At 42.4% G+C, this 20,947-nt stretch overlaps 1 protein-coding gene across 4 annotated transcripts in view; it reads left to right on the top strand.

Annotated features, from left to right (window-relative positions):
• Window positions 1-20,947, top strand: part of LOC111146810 (vacuolar protein sorting 13 homolog B) — a 755,552-nt gene that overhangs the window by 697,015 nt on the left and 37,590 nt on the right. For all 4 annotated transcript variants that reach the window (XM_022502501.1, XM_022502502.1, XM_022502500.1 and 1 more), the window contains 10 exons: window positions 4,205-4,468; window positions 5,584-5,667; window positions 5,845-6,020; window positions 6,501-6,671; window positions 7,261-7,462; window positions 8,586-8,774; window positions 11,156-11,302; window positions 13,294-13,577; window positions 16,081-16,208; window positions 16,444-16,643. In XM_022502501.1, the coding sequence (XP_022358209.1) occupies window positions 4,205-4,468; window positions 5,584-5,667; window positions 5,845-6,020; window positions 6,501-6,671; window positions 7,261-7,462; window positions 8,586-8,774; window positions 11,156-11,302; window positions 13,294-13,577; window positions 16,081-16,208; window positions 16,444-16,643 (1,845 nt within the window). The remainder of the gene's footprint in view (window positions 1-4,204; window positions 4,469-5,583; window positions 5,668-5,844; window positions 6,021-6,500; window positions 6,672-7,260; window positions 7,463-8,585; window positions 8,775-11,155; window positions 11,303-13,293; window positions 13,578-16,080; window positions 16,209-16,443; window positions 16,644-20,947) is intronic.

Below are 20,947 nucleotides of genomic sequence, written 5' to 3'. Positions count from 1 at the left end.
TTTATACATACACTTTTAATCAGGGCTAAGATATCATTTTCCAGTGCATCTGGTGCTCTGGAGTTATTCTTTAATATCACTATTCTTCTTGGCACTGATCTAATAAGAGTTCTGAAACCTGCTAAGTAAAATCATATGTGGAAATCTTCAATACACATCTTTGTGGCTTTGGGGAAAGAGGAGAATTAGTGTGAAACCTGGAAATGTGTATTAAAGAGAAACCCTACATTAAAAAAAATTAAGTAGCTGTCCTCAACTGATAAATTAATCTTGAAATTCTAACCATAATTTTCAAAATAAAGGCATTGTAAGTGTTGCCACTTTGAAGAAAAGCAGACATGGCTCTCACTGAACCCTGCGTGGGAGCAGCTCTGAAGAACACCATTCCGAGGTGGAGCCATTTTGGATTTTCCTTCATCTAAGTAGCCCTCTCTCCCTGGCCACTTTTAAGGGTTTTCTTTTTATCATATTTGAAAGCCTATTTAACAGGCTTTATAGTTGAAAATGAAACTATAAAAACCCACCAAGAGGATCTTTGTCTTTAGACAAAGTGAGTCCCAGATGGTTGAGGAGATTCTGTGGTTTCTGTGAGAGACAGCAAAATTCTCTCCTAAATCTCATGGGGCCCAAAGGTTCTAAAGCAGGAGCGGTGTGCATACATTGCCAGGCCTGGGCACATCAAGAGGAAGAACAGAATTAAATACTGCCTCAGAGCTTTCACGTGTTTATTTAAAATTAGACGATGCTAAGGCCTCATAAGACTTAACCATGAGTGCCTAGTAACCCCTAGCATATGCTGAAGAAAAGCTTGCTTGCTAACTCAGGACTCATGGTTCAGTTGACTTCTGTGTTTGTTATTGAGAAAACATTGTTTTAAAAGATTATAATGGCTTGAGTGCCTACAAGTAATGTACAGTTAAGTACGGCTTGGTTTTTACAAATGTACTCCTTCTAAAGAAAAGACAAAGGAATAGATAGTTGGAAAATAAATGTTTAAGAAAATGCTAAACTTTAGTGTTCAACTAATGAAACAACAATGATATTTAATTTTTGGTCTATCATCGTAGCAGGTTTCTTTATAATGAACTAAATAATCGTTCATTCATAATCATATGTATTTGTATAAATAATAGTTTCCTTACAGTGGTGTTTACAAAATACTCTTAATCACATATGAAAATGTACCCATTAGGGTGTTTTCAGTTTGAAGTAACAAAGTAGGTTTTTTAATCTTCATAGTAAGCTAATGAGACAAACACTATTATTGTTCCTATTTTATATTTATTATCTCATATAATAAGAATGAGGAAGGCAGGTTAGGTTTTGGTTAATTAAGCCACTCAGGGCTATATCTGCTTCTCTGCTATCCTCTTGGATTTGCCTTTTGTGTCTCAAGATGGCTACAGAAGCTCTATGTACATTATATATCCTCTCACAACTTCTTCCGTGGCAGACAAGAAGCGGGCTTTCTCTTCTCAAATTCTCTCCCTTATCAAGGAGTAAAATCTTTCCCAGAGCCTTTTAGCAGTCTTTCCTTCTCATATTATTAGCCAAACAGTGCCCCGTGTTCACCCCTAAAGTAATCACTGGCAAAAGAAGAATGGAATCACAAGGATCAGTTTGTGCCAGCTGTGACACAGACTATGGAGGCCATGGAGGTGTCCACCTTCCCTGAGTAATTTGCTCCTTTTTGAGACCTAAACTGAATCAGGGTTATTAATAACCAGGGAGAAGGAGGGACCACCTCTTTGGAATGGAACCAGTGACATCTGTCACATTTACATTATGATGGGCAGTCTTCATTCTCTTTTTTATAGTTTCTAGGCTTTCTTAATTCATAGGTGTTAATTTTATGAAAGACAGACCTTCAGAGTGACTATCAGACTCTGGGCCAGAGAGTCTGGGTAACACCGTGCAAGTCATCTGACATCATTCTCCTTGTTAAGATGACAAGTCCTAGTAACACCTATTTTTATGGTTACTGTGAGAATGAGAGAGTTAGTGTGTAAAAAATGCCTTGTAATAGGATGTGTGTATTTATTCATACAGATTCGTGTGTATGTACATACATGTGCATGCAGAGAAAGAGAGGGAGAGATTTCTTTTCAATTGGCTCACACGGCTGTGGAAGCCAAAACCCAGCAGAGCTGACGTGTAGTTCCCGCCTGAAAGCCAGCAGGCTAAAGACCCAAGAAGAGCTGATATTTTTTAGCCCAGGTCCAAAGGCCAGGAAAGACCGATGTCTCGGTTCAGTCAGGCAGGAGGAGTCCCTCTTACACAGGCTCTTTGTTCTAGTCAGGTCTTCAGCTGACAGGGTGAGGCCCACCCACAGTAGGGAGGGCACTCTGCTTTACTCAGTTTACCAGTTCAAATGTTAACCTCATCCAAAAACATCTTCACAGACCCACACAGAAAAATGCTTGGCCGAGTATCTCTGCAGTCGTGGCCCATTCAAGTCGACACATAAAATTAACCATCACATGCTTGGGAAACCACATATGTATTGGTGTGCATATGAATGATTACTATTCATAAAATCTAGAAAAAAATATTACAAATAAGAAAATCCAGTATGTGAAAGTCCTATATTTTCTAGTCACGGTGAATACTTGTATTACAGTAGGACTCACTGCACAGGAATAAAGTTTTGCATTATCTTTTCAATTTCAACCAATTTAAGAAACATTTCTTTTTTTTTTTTTTTTTTTTTGATAATTGGATATATTTTTACTAAGATCTATATCGGTATGCACCATTCTTTCCATTCTTCCTTCTTGAGACTTGGTGGGCTACATATTTAACGTATTTTAAAAATTTTAATTGCAGTATACAGTGTTATATTAGTTTCAGGTGTACAATACAGTGATTCAGCAATTCTATACATTACTCAGTGCTCATCATGCTACATGTATTCATAATCACCTTCACCTATTTCACCTATCTCCCCTCCCCTCACCCCTCCCTCTAATAACTGTCAGTTTGTTCTCTATAGCTAATAGTCTGCTTTTGGGTTTATCCCTTTTTCCTTTTCTTGTTTGTTTTCTTTCTTAAATTCCACATATGAGTGAAATAATGTAGTATTTGTATTTCACTGAATGATATATTTCTTTTTTTTTTTTTTTAGTGGTGCAGATATATTTTTTTTCCATTTTTTTTTAATTTTATTTTTTATAAACATATAATATACTTTTATCCCCAGGGGTACAGGTCTGTGGATCGCCAGGTTTACACACTTCACAGCACTCATCATAGCACTTACCCTCCCCAATGTCCATAATCCCACCCCCCCAACCCCCTCCCCGCTTTAACCCTCAGTTTGTTTTGTGAGATTAAGAGTCACTTATGGTTTGTCTCCCTCCCAATCCCATCTTGTTTAAGAATCATTTCTTAATGCCTACCATGAACTGTACTCTTAGCTGGAGGAAAAATGGGGTGATCCATGAATCTTTGGATCATTCTGTGTGTTTTACAAAGCCACATGCTTCTACTCTGTGGGAAAACCTGAATAACATAAACTATAATTAGGCATCTGACTTAACAGTTGTTTGTTTTACCAATTTATAAAGTGATCTCTTATTGTGTAAGACTGCAAGAAACCCTTAGAAACCAGCCTTGGAAACATAAATCACCAGTTGGCCTCTCAGCCACCAGAGCTGAAGCCTTGTGCTCGGTCCCCATCCTTGGTGACTGCCACATCACGTGACATCACTGACTACCCCTTCCTGGTGGGTCTTTTCTAAGGGCTTCAGCTTCCCCTGGTTTACCGCCACAGTCCTTTGCCTCTTCTTCTCGGGCCCCTTCCCTGGCTCTTTGCCCCTGAATCTGACCCTAGGCTGTTGGTCAGTTGCTGGTGTAAGCCTGCACCTCTTTTCCAGGTCAGCTCTTTTCTGCCTGTGTGCATTTGCAAGGCTTTCATTCCATAGGTCGGCTGTCTCCAGCCTCACCGCACGCTCAGGCACACACCCAGCATTTCCAGCTGGCTACTGCGGGCCCTGCCTGTGCCTGTCCTTTGAGTGCGGTAAACCTAATATGACCAAAGCAAAATCCCTTTCTCCTCCCAAGCCTTTCTTCCTGTATGCTCTAAACAAGTTCATGGCTTCACGTTCTTTCCTTCAAAACCAACACAGGTAATAACAGTGAACATGTCACCAGTTCAGGAAATCCGAATGGGTGAAACTTTATGTGTGTGTTCATTATGTTTTAGATTATCATCTGTGGAAGACAGATCATCTGCAGTTATTTGTCTCAAAGCATAGAACTGAAAGTCGTTCAGCATTACATCGGTCAAGACGGACAAGCTGTCATTCGAGAACATTTCGACTGCCTCACAGCCAAACAGAAATTGCCTTCATACATACTGGAAAACAGTGAATTGACGGAGTTGTGTGTGAAGGCCAAAGGAGATGAAGACTGGTCAAGAGACGTGTGCTTGGAATCTAAGTCCCCTGAGTATAGCATTGTCATTCAGGTACGAGATGTACGGCAATCTGGAATAGAGCAGTTTTGTGTTGTTTTTTTTTTAAGATTTCATGTATTTATTTGAGAGAGAGACAGTGAGAGAGCGCATGAGAGAGGAGAAGGTCAGAGGGAGAAGCAGACTCCCCGTGGAGCTGGGAGCCGGATGCAGGCCTCGATCCCGGGACTCCGGGATCGTGACCTGAGCCGAAAGCAGCCACTCAACCAACTGAGCCACCCAGGCGCCTGAGTAGAGCAGTTTTTAAAATTAAAAGTTTCTCCTTTTGCTCTTTATTCAGTACAGCACTTTATTTATTTTTTTTTTATTTTAAAGATTTTATTTATTTATTTGTCAGAGAGAGAGAGGGAGAGAGAGCGAGCACAGGCAGACAGAATGGCAGGCAGAGGGAGAAGCAGGCTCCCTGACGAGCAAGGAGCCCGATGTGGGACTCGATCCCAGGACGCTGGGATCATGACCTGAGCCGAAGGCAGCTGCTTAACCAACTGAGCCACCCAGGCGTCCCAGTACAGCACTTTATTTAAAAAATGACCGGTACAAAAGAGGGAGATCTGAAGTAAGATAAAAAGACTTGGGATATTGCTTCCTCCCACCCCACAGCAGCACAGCTGTGGTATCAGTTCCAGTCGCCTTGAGAGCCAAGACGCTGCCCTTTTCAGGTGGAGACAAGTTATATCTTGAGAAGGATCCTGATGCACCAGGGCTTGGGATGGGGATGCAGGGGAGAAGTGGGGAAGGAGTGCTCCCCCCCGACTTGAGAATCTTCACAAAGGTCTGCTCCTTTTTTATCTCCTCTTCACACTCCACCATCGGCACTTTTCCTTGCCACAAAGGACAAATCCTCCCCGCCATTCTCCCACCCAGTCTTGTATCAGCCTCTCCTCTTACAAATGCCTTTGTCTTTAAGAAAGCGTTGGCCTCGTTGACTCACTGCACATTCACTTTATGCCATAATGAAGTCTGGTTTTGCTTATTCTCTGTTTTTAATGGCTTTTTTCTATAACTTTAAACTTTTTAATCCTCCAAACTGACATTCGATCTGTGCCTCATTTTGATTAATTAGTAAACTGTTCGGTATTTAACAGAACCCTTTTCTACCTCCTTTGCAGGTGCCATCTTCAAACAGTTCCATTTTTTATGTCTGGTGCACAGTTTTGACATTAGAACCCAATTCTCAAGTGCAACAACGACTGGTGAGTGCTTTCCAGTCCTAAAATATGGTATATGACTCTGACCTTTCCTGTTCTGAAATAAATTAAGGTCAGAGTGACCCAGGGAAGAGATTTATTACAAGTTTGTTTCAGCATCAAACAGCTGGAATACTGCAACAAAGCAAATATGAAAGTTGTTCTGTCCTTTTATTTTTATAGATTGTGTTCAGCCCTCTTTTTATCATGAGGAGTCATCTTCCAGACCCCATTATCATACATTTGGAGAAAAGGAGTCTGGGATTGAGTGAAACACAAATTATTCCAGGAAAAGGACAGGAAAAACCACTGCAAAACATAGAACCTGACCTTGTGCATCACCTAACATTTCAAGCAAGGTACTGGAAAAATCCTTACGTTTTCCTAAGAGAAATTCAGTAGAAAAGCAACCTATACTATTGAGGGGAAGAAGGCAGATAGAATATTTTGTATGATTCCCTTATCTTATGAGAATGTTATTTTAAAATTGCCCTGCCTAGTGTTTCCTTATCTTCTTCAGTGGTTTTGGATAAAATTCAGCCTCTTTCATTAAACTTAGATATAAACAAGAGGGATTGGAAGATTTAATTGACATAATTTCTCTAGTAGAAGAAATGAATAGAGCTCTCACCCAAGCATGTGGGGGAGGGGGACAGGGAAAAGGGGTCAGGGCCCAGATCATTCAAAAACTGTGTCACTAATCCCTAAATCACCAAAAAAATTGACTCAATGTCACAAAAGGTATTGGTCTATGATACGTCTATAGTTCGATTTTTTTTCAATAAATTCACTTTAGAAATCTGATATTCACTCCTGTTTTATTCTTTTCCATTTCCTAGAGAAGAAGATGATCCTTCCCACTGTGCCGTTCCCATCTCAACCTCCCTCATCAAGCAAATAGCCACTAAGATACACCCTGGAGGCACAGTTAATCAGATCCTTGATGAATTCTATGGGCCAGAAAGTTCCCTTCAACCCATGTGGCCCTATAATAAAAAGGATTCTGACAGGTAATGGTCCCCAGCAACCTTTTTCTACAAACATTTCTCAATATTGATAAATAAATGACCATTCACCAAAATGTTAGATACCATAAAAGGTTTTTAATGACTGACTGATTCATTCGTTGATTGGTTGATTTTAGAGAGAGAGAGTGGAAGTAGGTAAATGAGGGGAGGGGTGGAGGAAGAGGGGTGGAGAGAGACTTTCAAGTAGACTACCCACTGAGCATGGAGCCTGACATGGGGCTCTGTCTAGCACCCTGAGATCATGACCTGAGCCAAAATCAAGAGCCAGCCACTTAACTCACTGAGCCACCCAGGCACCCCAAAAAGTCTTTTAAAAAAGAAATATTTGCATGCATCTATCACATTCCAACCTTCTATCATTTGGGTAGATGTGTTTTATGGACTGCTTTACTCATAATCTAGAACATAATTGCATGAGAAGTTTCTCCAGAATGCAGATTCAGCATTGGATGGTTCTGGTGTGAAGAGGGGTCATACAAGAGCATTGTGTGTTTGGAATCCTTAAACATATTTCATGAATACTGACGTCATTGTATTTCATTGAGTCTCTTGGATGTGGTATTTGGAACAGGAGTGAACAGCTGAGTCAGTGGGATAGCCCAATGCGAGTGAAGCTGTCAGTCTGGAAGCCATATGTTAGAGCCTTGCTGATAGAACTTCTACCCTGGGCCCTGCTCATCAATCAATCCAAGTGGGACCTCTGGCTGTTTGAAGGGGAGAAGATTGTTCTACAGGTTCCTGCTGGCAAAATTATTATCCCTCCTAATTTTCAGGTACTATAACTTTTTTTTAGTTAATATGAATTCTTTTCTTTCAACAACTAGCCTTTATTCTGAGGTCACATTTATATTCCTAACAGAATCAGTTGTAGAAAACTCTCCTCTTAGATGCATATGTAAGAGGTATGGAATGTGCTTTGATATTCAAAGACATTTCAGATGTCTTTTTTTTTCCCCCATCAGCAGTATTCATACTTGAGTTATCATTAAATTTGATAACTTGTACTAGTTACATTTTCATTTTCATTTTCACTCTGTACAGGATATTTGACAAGCATTATGATTGGCCTACTCAGGGTATGTTAAGGATATAGAGCCATATTCTGTGCTAACCCACTCCCTAAATACACTTGGGGTTCTTAGAGAAATTCTCAAGAGATCTGCAAGGCTTTCTGAGCAACTATTTTTGTCAGAGCCCCTTTTCCCTTATAAGGACCTGGATGTCCATAATCATGGATGTCTACCCGGTTGTTGATAATAACAATATGGAGTCATTACTGGCATTGGGGGTGGGACCCTAATATAAAACAGAATTTCACGGCAAGACTGTATTCCATCACAAGAGAACTTTCTTGATGAGGCTAACCCATTTCAAGAAAGCACATAAATCTGTAGGAAAATAGAATGCAAAGAACTCCTCAATAAAACGTTTTCCTGGTGGGAAACAATTGGAGAGGCCTTTTTTGAGTTCTAGTTCATGAACATCTTTATTCAATTGCATTTTTCCTGTGTGTGTTTGTGTTTTTTTTAAATAATCGGATGATGTTTCCTTATGGAATTGAAATGCTGACCTACATGTACCTAAGGTTGCGTATTATTCTCTAGTCAAATGAAATGAAGCCCTTCATTTTTAAGTCTTTGTTATTTATGGGGGAGCCACAGTTTGGGTTAGGTTTTTTTTTTCCCCTTCCATGAATATAAATTCCATTGTGAATCAAAGAAAACATTGAGAACTAAAATAAAATGTATGTTGCCATTCCAAAAACAAAAACACAATTCATAAAGGGATTTGGTTGCCTAAGTAGACCTATTATATAATATAAAAAATTCCTGTGAATTGAGGTAAAACTATCAAAGTTAAGAAAAATACTTTATAATTGAGGCATTATTTTTCCAGGAGGCTTTTCAAATTGGAATATACTGGGCAAATACAAACACTGTGCACAAGTCAGTAGCAATTAAACTGGTCCATAACCTGACATCTCCAAAGTGGAAAGACGGAGGTAATGGTGAAGTTGTGTCATTGGACGAAGAAGGGTTTGTTGATGCTGAAATAAGACTTGGTGCTTTCCCAGGACATCAGAAGGTAGGATCAAAGTCTTCATGGCTCAGGGGGAAGAGCATACCATCCCCTCAACCGGTTTAATATGAGTCTACCCTTTTCTTTTTAATCCCTTCTTGGTGTCACATGCTCTAGACAATTTATAACAGTAAAACACACGATTTCTTAGACCTCTCTGTTTCACAGGGTTTTTTTTCCCCTTTACCAGTGATAAAAGCCATGTCACATAATTTATCCAATAACCACTCTGTTTCAGAACACTCGGCAGTCACTTGATGGATTGTATGTGGGGGGAAAATGAACTTATTCCAAAATATCCACAAATTGTACTTGGCCTCCTTTCCTTGGAGCAGGAAGTAGAGTTGCTAACATTCTGAGCACTGAGGGAAAGGACAAACCTCCTATAGCAAAGATTATGTTCCTGGAAAAAGGGCACACTGAGCAATAGCTACGCTGATCTTCCCATAGAACCAAAGGTTATGAGGGAGTTCTGTTCCTGAACAGAGAACTGGTACCCATGACTATATGAATACAAAAAACCTACTTCATTGGTTATTGAGCTAAATACTGATGGTGTGTGATTTTCAGCCTCCATCTTTTCAAAAGTCTATGAAAAGCAATTAATTTGAGTACTATGGTCACAAATGACATTAACCTGTGTGTTCGGCAGCACAATATCATAGTGTCTCATGAGGTCTCATGCTGCACTTCCTACCATCTTCGTTACCTCAGCCCTCCCCAGTCAGACGAAGGGCTACTTCATCAGAGTAGCGTGATTCAGAATGACCTTACTCCGGGGAGAAGTTCAATTTTGACGGGCGTCTTTGAAGAGCTTCTTGAAAAAAAGTTAGTGTCATTTGGTGACTTTTTAAAAATAAATTTCTCCAATACAAAGAAGTTGTTTCTCTTCAGTATTCAAGGCTGGTATCCATTTCCTCAGAGTTGTCTGGGCAACACATGTTTATGCGCTGCCAGCCAGAAGACTGTAACATGGGTGTAAATGGCAAAGAGCTGTAAGCGTGAATCACCCAAAGCTGAAGACTTGTAAGTTGAGATCGACCATCAAAACCTAGGAAAAATGTCACAATACACCATCCAACACCCAGTACCTCCAGCACCTCAGAGAGTGGCCACAGCCAAGTGCTACATGAATGTGAACGAATGAACAGACTGCTGGAAAATACATTATTATATGTATTGATGTCTCCTTACTCTTTCCTAGTGATTCTCAAACTTTTTAGGGCTGGGACCCCTTTATTCTCTCAAACATCATTGCAGACCTCCAAAACCCTTTTATTTATGTGGGTTTTAGCCATTGGTATCCATCAAACTAGAAATGAATACAAAAACTTTAGCATGCAAGAATACGCAAACATACATTCTGCTGGCCATGACCGTGATGACATCATAGGTCATAAAACCCCTGGAAAACTCCACGGTACACTCATTAGAGAATTAGAGTGGAAGAGACAAGAGCATCTAGGTATTATTATGAAAACAGTTTTGACCTTTGGACCCCCTAAAAGGATCTCAAAGACTCCCCGTCTCACTCACAGACACACAAGAGTCCCAGGCCACTCTTTGAGAACTGCTGTCCTGACATTACCACTTACTAAGTGGGGATCGTCAGGCAGCGGATATCTTCTCTGACCACGTCAGTACTGCGGTGAGGGAATGACAGGGTACATGGGGGGTAAGAGAAATACCACAGAGTCAGACTGCATGGTTTCCAATCCCAGCTAGACCGTCTCTGTCGTTACGACCGTGAGCAAGTTACTTAACCTCTTTGAGCCTCATTTCCGTCTTCTATAAAATGGAGATCATAGTAGCTGCCCCAAGTGGGTTTTGTAAGGATTCTGTGAGTTAACACACATCAGTACTTACAACAAGCAGCTCACAAGAAAGCAGCATATGAGGGCCGAGCATTGATTTTTTTAGTCCACATCACTGTTCAAGTCCTCAGAACGCCCAGTGGTCCCCACTAGGCCTTTGGCGAGGGAGCTGCTGTGATAAGCATGAAGAAGGGGAGAGGAATGCTTAACTGAATTCTTTTTGTTGAAAAGATGTGTGACATCTGTTACGTAAAAGTGTTTATAGATAAATATTTTGTGAGGAAGTTGGTTAAAAAACTTGAAAACAAGTCTCTGTCATTGTACCGTAGCAGCAGAAAGAACTGGTTCGCTGGGATCCCCTGTTGTAATAGTGGCCCCTTTTAAGGGCGGGGACATTTTTGAGACTGAGAGGGGACACCAATAAATACTCTGGAGCAAAAGGTAAAATTGGTACTGTCCAGGGCAAACCAATAGATAAAATGACCTTTTAAAAATAAGAAAGTTTGTTATGCCTTATACTTTTTTTCCTTATTGTATTTTATAGAAATTATTCTTTCCTCAATTGTTTTACAGTTATGTCAGTTCTGCATCTCCTCCATGGTACAGCAGGGCATACAAATTATTCAAATTGAAGACAAGACCATAATAATCAATAATATGCCATATCAGATATTCTACAAACCGCAGTTATCTGTCTCCAAACCCCAGTCTGGAAAGGAGGTAAGCCGTTCAGAATATGATCGATTTGTCGTCTTCAGTTTTGATATATCAGCAATAAGTAAGATGAATTTTTTAGCCTAGAAAAAACTATGACCGGATATAGGTAAAAAGAAATTTATATGTTATTGACTTAAAGTACAGATGTCCTGGTCAGCACTTCCAAGGTAATTAATGAGCAGAAATCCTACGAAAGCAGCAGATCCTGACACGCAGCCGGACCAGTGCCGCCTGCACCCCATCTGCTCGGGGCTGCGGCACACACTTCCAGCATGCTCGCCAACCCAGAGCCCCCCCAGCAGGGACAGGGCCTGAGGACTGGCTCCTGGGGCTCATGGAAAAGACCATCTGCCTTCCAGGCTGTGGGGCCGAGAGGAGCCATGTGGTCAGAGGCTCGGCCCCGCAGAGCCAGGATCTAGGAGCCCAGAGTTCTCTGCCCACAAGGAGAGTAACTGTGAAAATGTCCCTGCTCATTTATGTGGACATCTCGCTGGCAGGATATGCAGGAAATGAATCCAAGAAGGGTTTTTTTGATTCACTTCTTTATACAATTAAAATGAACACTTATGTTTTGGGAGAGAGATCTTTTAAAAGGACTTAAACACATAATATGCTAAGTGGTCTGCTATTGTTTTATGCTATTGAAACGATCACATAGGAACATATTTCTTTCTTTACCTCTGTCTGCGTTTATTTTTATCCCTTTCAGCTCCTAAAAATTACATTAGAACAATAAAATAGGATGAAAGTCTTATTCTTCTAAGCTCACAGTGCATTATGGTGTTGCCAAAAATGTCAGAATAATAGAATTTCATCTTGGTTCATCGAAGTACTGATAGAATAACTGGGTGACCAGAAGTCCCCAGCTGGGAGGTACAGGTCAACAATGTTCGCATTTTAGGTGAGGATTTGGCAAGAGAATCAGCATATGTGCAGATAATTCTCCTGCTTCTTCCCACCCTAGGGCTTTCTGAGACATTGGGTCAGGGATTTCCATGCTGACATTTCTGCATCTGAAAATAGGCATAATTTCACATTCCTTGCAGGGTTTGGGTGGCAATTAAATGAGATAATATGAGTAAACAGGCGAGGCACTCAGAAAAATGGTGGTACCCAGCGGCAGCCACACCACAAGCATCACAATGAACTTAACCTCAGCTTCCTGAAGACAAAGGGAAGGCCCAGGTTCTTCTGGGCAGCTGGGGAGTGTCCCCTCTGTCAACCCTACCCTGCATCAGGCAGGTGTGGGAACTTCTTTAAAGACATGGTAATCCCTGGCCTCTTAGGAACACAATGTGGGATAGTGGTAAAACCACCAAACAGGAAGCAGGAAGCCAGGCTCTGGCTGGGCTTTGCCACTCACCATCTCTGTGTTGTTGGACAAGTCATCAGTTCTCTGGAAAGCAGCTTCCTCAGATGTGAAAGAGGAGTTTTAAATAAGGTATCTCTAAAGGTCCTTTTTAAGGACCTTTAAAGGTCCCAAGACTCTCTACCTGTGCCAAAAGCCCTGTGGAACTTCAACTGAGGGTTGGGGGTCAGAGTTTCCTCCTCCCTCAGGATAAGCCTTACACAAAAATTACCTTCTGAGCTCCCAGCTTATCAGCTCTCTTCTGCCCAAGGCCTCTCAGGGCTCACCCTTTCTGTTTGGCCCATCGCTATCCAAGAGGACTCCCTCTCTAGCACATGGCATGTCTCCCCTTACGACATCTGGATTTTTGCAGTACTGGGGGATATTGAGAACTTTGCATCACCTTCTAAATCGCCCCAGCCTTATCATGTTTCATTATGTCTAGAAAAGCAGACCCTGCTCCCACTGCTTGTAATGGTCTCATTAGGGCTTTCTCTTGGGCCTGGGATTCTAACAGTGCCCTACTTGGCTACCTCCTGAGAATCCACGGTTATGGATTCTTAGAAGCTGTGCCTTCAAAAGCTTAACTTCTCTCCATTGTTGTAGCCGCTGTGCTATCTCAGCATTGTCTTTTTCTTTTTTTCAGTATTTTCATGTTCCAGACAGTGCTACTTTTAGCATTTGCCCAGGCGGAGAGCAGTCTGCTGTGACATCCAGCTCCCTTCCTTGCTGGGATTTAATGCCTGATGTCAGCCAGTCACCACTGGACACATCCCTGCTTCAGAAACAGATCTTGCTGGCCTTTTCTCCTGCGGCAGGTGCCGCTGGCTCCCCGTGCTGGAGCCTGCCCGCCATAGTTAGACAAGAATTTCCCAGACAGAGCATAGCAGTGCCCTTCAGAAACCGTGGGGACAATGGCTTCTGCACCAGGTACATCTGTGTGAATGCCCTTCTTTGCTTGTCAGTGCGGCTCTTCGTCCAGGTGTTGGGAGGGACAGAGGAATGGCTGCAGAGCTCCCCGGATGTAAAACTAGGTTTTACTTTTATTTTTCATGACTTCTAGACATTGTACGCAATTGGACAAATGCTGTGATCACATGTGGGTTGGCCCGGTGTCCTACTGGTGAAGATTTTTCCCCTACTGCTGACACAGCTTATCCTTGGGGGGGGGAATGATAGTGTTTGTCCCATAGATTGATGGTAACACAACACAAGGAAAAGATCGCCTTCCATGAGGACTTCTTAGCCTCTGTCAAGGGTTAAAATATGAGGGAGGCAAGTTGGAAAACCTTTCTCCTTTGCCATATTTTACATCGACTTCAAAAATGGAATTTTTCTTTAAAAGCCATTAAGAGAGATAACTTAGATAAACACAAGTCACAGAAGACTCTGTTCTGTGGTTGATCCTGCACGCAAGTTGCTCCAATTACCGATTACCAATTATGCAAATAACAACCACAGAATCTAGCTGGAGACATGTAATGGTTTGTGCATACTGGACTTTTAGTCTGTGGTTGTCTTGCATGCAGTACGTTCCTTCTCTAGCTCTCAGGAATAATTTATTTATGGTATATGTAAAAAGGACAAAAGAACACATACTGTGATCTTACCAGAGGTGCCTTCTTCCCATGATTGAGATTTACAGACTTTGAGACTTTAGTTCCCTAACTTTTTGATGTCTACAGAGATTTCTAGTAGTCATAGTTTAAAAGATAACTTCCTAACTCATGGATGAGTTAATAGTGAGGCCCTGCTCCCTACACACACCCCTTCGTCTTTCACAGCATTCAGAAATATCCCTGATTTTATAAACACTTTTCATCCCCTGATCCTGGAGAGGAGTGGTTATATTTATATTCTGGCTGGAGAAGTTAAGTGTGGTGAGTTTAAGAAAGCATTTTTGAAAGCGATGTGAACTTATGTCGAGAAAACAAAATTTATTTTTAAAACGGAAAGGCAAAATCTTAAATAAAATTGCATTTGGGATTGATGTTTAAAATTCTAAGAATTGTAAGACATGATTTTATTAATATAATTTAATCTTATCTATGAATACCAAACTAGATATTCGATTGAAAATACCATATGTTAGTCCTGGCCCCCAGCTTTCTTGGCTAGCAAGAAGAAATTCTCTGAGGTTGGCTTGCCCCAGCTCTTTCAAAATTAGGCTGGGAAAAGAACTTTGGTATGCATCCAAGGCCTGTACTCTGCAAGTGAATTCACTTCCTACAGCCCCATCTCCTCCTGTCTCTGTCCTCCCCTCACTCCGACACTGCACATTTGATGGTGTTATTTTTTTTTAAGATTTTATTTATTTATTTGATAGACAGAGATCACAAGTAGGCAGAGAGTCAGGCAGAGAGAGAGAGGAAGGTAAGCAGGCTCCCTGCTGAGCAGAGAGCCCGATGCGGGGCTCAATCCGAGGACCCTGGGATTATGACCCGAGCTGAAGGCAGAGGCTTTAACCCACTGAGCCACCTAGGTGCCCCTGACGGTGTTATTAATATGATTTCCCCAAATGCTAATGGACAGTTCACTTCAGCATTTCAGACAAATATGATCTTTCGGGAGGACTCACACTGGTGAACAGGATAAATGGCAAATGAGAAATTCTTCAGTGCACTGTCCACCCCTCTCCACCCGTGTAAACTGAGGGCCACCTTTGGCAAATATTCAATTCCTTTCGTTAATTTGATCAGTCCATGCAATTTAAACTGCAGAGAGGATTTTTTTTTTCCTGTTTTGATATGAAATGTTGTTTGGTCGTCTGTGGTGTAAACTGGAAAATTTCAGTGTCTCCATTGCCAAGGGCAGCCTATGCCCACACAGCAGTTTTTCCAAAGCCAATTAAGACAGTTTTGCTCTTGGTAGTCAAAGTGGAAATCACGTAAAGTTCGACAATGTTGTGCAAATTGACAGCAGGCATCATGAGCCTACCTACTTTTAGAATATAAAAAGAGCAAGGACCCAGATTCTCTGGCACTCCTTCTAAAAGCACACCAGCTCCTCTCTTGCCAAGACTTACCAGGCACTGTTGAGGAGGAAGGGACTCTGCGTGAAGAGTTTAAGGCACATTTGCCCAGAGGAAAGCAGAGCAGAAAGCAGGGTTATTAGTGCAAGGTTAGCTCTAATTCTAAGTGGTAGAAGTTATGTTTTTTCCCTTTTAAATATGTTTTTACGTCTTTGAATATTTTATGATAATCATGTGCTAACATTGCCGTGAAAAAAAAAAAATCGGTAAAGCTATAATTAGTGTATGATGGTTAATGGGTGAGAGGATGGGCTCCTTTCTCTGGAAACATTTCCTCTGGTGGATAAAAGAGAAGATGTTGTGGAGTGGTGAATGTTACAAATCTGAATAAACACATACCAGGAGAGTAAGCGTTCATCTTTTTCTAAACCACTTCTGTCATTTGATCTGATTTCATTCTAGGGCAGTAGTACTGACATATCAAGAGCACTGTGGATTGACTTACTTAACCCTCTCTGAAGACCCTAGTCCTCGAATAATTTTCCACAACAGATGTCCAGTAACAATCCTTGTAAAGGAAAATATCAAAGGTATATTTTGTCACATTGAACTTAAATAATGTATTCTTTCTGGAGGTTTTTATTTATTTTTTTTTTCTGGAGGTTTTTTAATTCAGTAGCTACCCGTGATCCTGTGAAGAATGTTTAAATAAAAGTATCATTCGTCCCTCTTCCAGAAGTTTCTCCTGCCGCATTATGTTTAATATCTCTTTGTCTTTGTCTTCAAGGCCTAAGTCTTCATATGCCTTTTTTTTTTAAATTTCAGATATTCCAAAGTTCGAGGTTTATTGCAGAAGAATTCCTTCTGAGTGCTCAATTCATCATGAACTGTATCATCAGATTTCCAGTTATCCAGACTGCAAGACCAAAGACTTACTTCCCAGCCTCTTCCTGAGAGTGGAATCTCTAGAGGACATCACAAGCGAGTGGAGTGATGCCGTCGACATCAACAACCAGGGGACACAGGTCAGTGAGCCACGCATCTTCCTGCCATGGCCCAAAAAGATTCCCTTTTCTAAGGCTTCCATGCTTGTCTGGTTTTTTTGTTTTTGTTTTTGGGGCTGGCTTTTTTTTGTTTGTTTTCTTTTTGTTTGTTCATTTGTTTTTAAAGATTTTATTTATTTATTTGACAGAGAGATAGAGAGAGAGCCCACGTAAGCAGAGTGGCAGGCAGAGGGAGAGAGAAAAGGAGGTTCCCCGCTGAGCAGAGAGCCCAATGCGGGGCTGGATCCCAGGACCCTGGGATCATGACCTGAGCCGAAGGCAGCCGCTTAACCAACTGAGCCACCCAGGTGTCCCCATGCTTGTCTGTTTTTTTGTTGTTGTTTTTTTTTTAAAGATTTTATTTATTTGACAGAGGGATCACAAGTAGAGAGAGAGAGAGAGAGAGGAGGAGGCAGGCTCCCTGCCTAGCAGAGAGCCTGATGTGGGACTTGATCCCAGAACCCTGAGGTCAGGACCTGAGCTGAAGGCAGAGGCTTAACCCACTGAGCCACCCAGGCAGCCCCTGCTTGTCTGTTTTTAAACAGACTTTTCCAAATGCTGCACTTCTTGTCCCTGTGTGAGGATGCAGTTGTATCCATTTTTCCGTCCTCATTAGGTTATAAATTCTCAGATACAAGTCTGTGTTTCCCAAATGTACTTACAAAGGCAAGCCCCTGTTGGGTCTAATACAAGGTCAAGAATGAAATAAAATTGTTAGACTTCTCTATGTAGAGGGTAGTCCTACTGTCCAGATTTTAGGAAAATCATAATGGCAACCTTAGATTCATCCCCTCTTTAGAAAATTTCAAAACTTAATTTAAAAATAGACATATTTTTGCTAAAAGTACATAACAGTCTGCAAATATAAGTACAATTTAAAAACCTGGAACAGATAAATGTCCCAATTTGTCTGTCTTGCTCTCCGTGTTGGTGGTGGTTTATTTTTGTTGAAAATGGCATATGAACCTAGCATTTCATGTCTCCTATACTTAAAATTTGCCATCTTTTGGTGTATAACAAAAAACTCACTATTATATAGCAATCACCATTCTCTGGTCCATCCTCTAGTCCATCCTCCCTCCGCTCAGCCCCTGGGGACCACAGCTGTCCTTGACGCTCTGAGCTTGTCAGGTTCAAGGCACCACCTGTGAGCGGAACCACACCACACGCATCCTGCCATGCCAGCTCATTGCACTCAGCATAGTTAGTGTCTTCGGTGTTGGTCCATGTCGTGGCGTGTGATGCTGCTTTCTTCCATTTTAGGGCTGAGCGATCTGTGCCATACTTTGTTACAGGTCTTCCATACCTATTCATTCATTAGTAGGTCCCATTCATGGTAACAGTCGCAAGACACCTATTAAAGTTACAAATATATTTACTGTAATAATGATTATCATTTAATAATTGTTTACTGCACGCCAGGCATCGTGCTGAGCTCTTGCCATTCATTCCTCTCTAACTCCACGTAGCCGTAAGAGACAGGCCAATGGTCTCCATGTTACACGAGTGAAAACTGAGACCTCCAGAAGTAACACAGCCTAATTCCCTGGCGTTACTAGAGAAGGGACTGGGATTTGATCCAGACCTGCCTGACTCCAAAGCACTGCTCCATACCACTATGCTATGAATCCTACTTCCCCACCTGGGATTCCTGAACACCCCTTTTCCCCAGCTGGCACATTGTTTCTCATCTCCTGACAGACTTTCTGTCTTCCCCCAACTGTGAAGTCTCCTCCCCACTACAGGCCCCCCATTTGTTCATATAACACTTGTAACATTGAATTACATTTTTTTAAAAAAGATTTTATGTATTTGATAGAGAGAGCAAGAGCAAGCCTGAGCCAGGGGTGAGGAGGTGAGAAGAACAGAGGGAGAAACAGACTCCCCACTGAGCAGGGAGCCCGATGTGGGGCTCAATCCCAGGACCGCAACTGACTAAGCCACCCAGGCACCTCTGTAGATATTTCTTTAAGTGATTTCCTACCAAGTTAGATTTCCTGGTGGTCAGATACCTGCCTAATTCATCCTCGGCCTGTGGGAGAGTGCCTGTCTGCACAGTAAGAGTAAATATCAAATCAGTAAATGAAGGACTGAATGAATGAATGAATGAATGAGAAGATGAGACTAGGCGAGAGAGGTGGTGTGAAGGAGGGCATAAGAGCCCCGGGTCTAGCCTTGGGAAAGGCCAGCATGTCAGTGCAGAGCAGCAAAAGAGACAGAGAGGAAGAGGCAGAGTGGCAGGAGGACCACCGGGCAGGGGAGACAGAAAGCCCCTGAGGGACAAAGTTGACAGGCTGGAAGGTGGTGGAAGGAGGGAAGCAAGGTAGCAATTGGAATGACAAGTTCAGAGTGAGCGGAAGGGAGGGAGTGGAGGAACATGTGAGAATTGTTTTTTCCAGGAGTGGGGCCATGCAGCGGAGGAGGCCGGTCTCTGCGCTGCAGGGGTGGAGGCGGTCAAGGAGAAGTGGAGAGGACAGTGAGGAGTGCCCGGGAGACAAGTCCAGGGCCCCAGGAGTGAGGTTGTACTGGAACAGGAGGACCTCGTCCTCTTCTCTGCCTGCAGAAAAGAGGTGGGCAGAGGTTAGGAAGAGCTGTTTCGAGGGAGGGCCCGGGACATTGAGAGAACTGATGCACTGAGGACTGAAGTTTGAAGTACGGAGTAAATCACCTGCTGAGGGGAGAGGGAAAGTGTTGGGGGCCTGGGGGAGTGAGTTAGCAGCGGAACCAGGTAGAGGATGCAGCCAGGGACCGATGCAGGACCGATGCAGGACTAGCCGAGCTGCCCGGGCCACATTCACCTTGGAGACCTGCATTTGTAGTGGTCCCCACCCAAGAGAGGTGTGGTTTCTGTCCCCGGCACTCATTGGCCGCACACTGAGAACCTGCTAGATCTGCACAGCCCTGGAGAAGCTCCTGGTCTCATTAACATACAAAATAAAGATTGCAAGCTTTCCAAGGGTTCCTGAACTCCTCTGCGTCAGTTTGAAAATTTTTCAAACCTTGCTTGCTTCTCTGTGTCTAGGGAATTCTTGACAACAGGCCTTCTGCCTGCCAAACCTTATTTGAGGGATTCCTATTCACTCTAAATTTCCTCAAACCTTTGTAGTCACAGATACTTCAAAGCTAGGAGGAGGTACTCTTTCCAACACCCTTATCATCCCTGGTCTGAGGACCCAGCAAAGGCTCATGTTCCCATTAATCTTTGAGGAGCTGTGTGCCATATGTCCAGCAGACCGCGGTTCGTTTCCTACTCCACAGGAAGATGTGTTTCAGAGCCTCACCAACATCTCAGGAATACACCAGCATGTATAAATCACTGGGGAGTAAAGGGAGCTGTGTCCTCTGATGAAAGGAAGCAGCCCTTCTGTAGAAGTGAGTTCGTTTTCCAGGAGCCTTTCCTCAGCCCTGGGTCTGAGGCCCATGATGCAAATTTCAAAGCTTACCTTAAAAAGCAGGATAGGGGCACCTGGGTGGCTCAGTTGGTTAAGCTGCTGCCTTCGGCTCATGTCATGATCCCAGCATCTTGGGATCGAGTCCCACATTGGGCTCCTTGCTCCGCAGGGAGCCTGCTTCTCCCTCTGCCTCCGCCTGCCACTCTGCCTTCCTGTACTCTCTCTGACAAATAAATTTTTAAAATCTTAAAAAAAAAAAAAAAAGGGCAGGATAAAAACACCATAAAATCACCAATCTGCCTCAAGGAAGACAACTCCTTTAGCTTTTGCCAGTGATCACCCCTTGCCTCAGCTCTGGAAACAAGACAGTGTCATGTCCTATACTTTTGAGATGGAATATGAAAGGGACAGGCAGAAAGTAAGTTTATAATAAGTTTATAATCACACAAAGAGGTGTTCTTTAGATCAGGAATTCCTGGGAAGATCTGATGGTGTGTAGGCCATAAAATTCTGACCATTCTTCGTGTGGGTTTTCCTGGGCTGTGTTACTAGCTGACATGTGGCTAGAAGACATTCCCTGGTTACTCACCAGAGGTCCCAAAGCAGCAGCGGGTGCTCTTAGCCTTAACTTTTTAGCAGGTGTGAGCCTGACTCTGGGGGAAACATCTCTAGATTCTGAATAAATAAGTAAAGACATTAAAAAATGAGCTTATGTGGACCATTTTAAGTCACAGTTTTAATCCCATCAGGAAGACACATTGGGGAGACAAATAATAAACAAGTGCTCCCAAGGCTGTCGTGTTGGGAACTCTGGGGGCAACTGTGAAGGGAAGGTCAGTGGTCCTGCTAGGATGTCCAGCAGACGAGCTTGCGAGGCTAAGAAGAACCTCTCCA

This window comes from Enhydra lutris, unplaced genomic scaffold (genome assembly GCF_002288905.1).
Source record: "Enhydra lutris kenyoni isolate GAN:26980312 unplaced genomic scaffold, ASM228890v2 scaffoldscaffold14, whole genome shotgun sequence".
Classification (NCBI taxonomy): domain Eukaryota; kingdom Metazoa; phylum Chordata; class Mammalia; order Carnivora; family Mustelidae; genus Enhydra; species Enhydra lutris.
The sequence above is the reverse complement of the archived record's forward strand: the minus strand, read 5'-3'. Positions and strand labels throughout refer to the sequence as shown.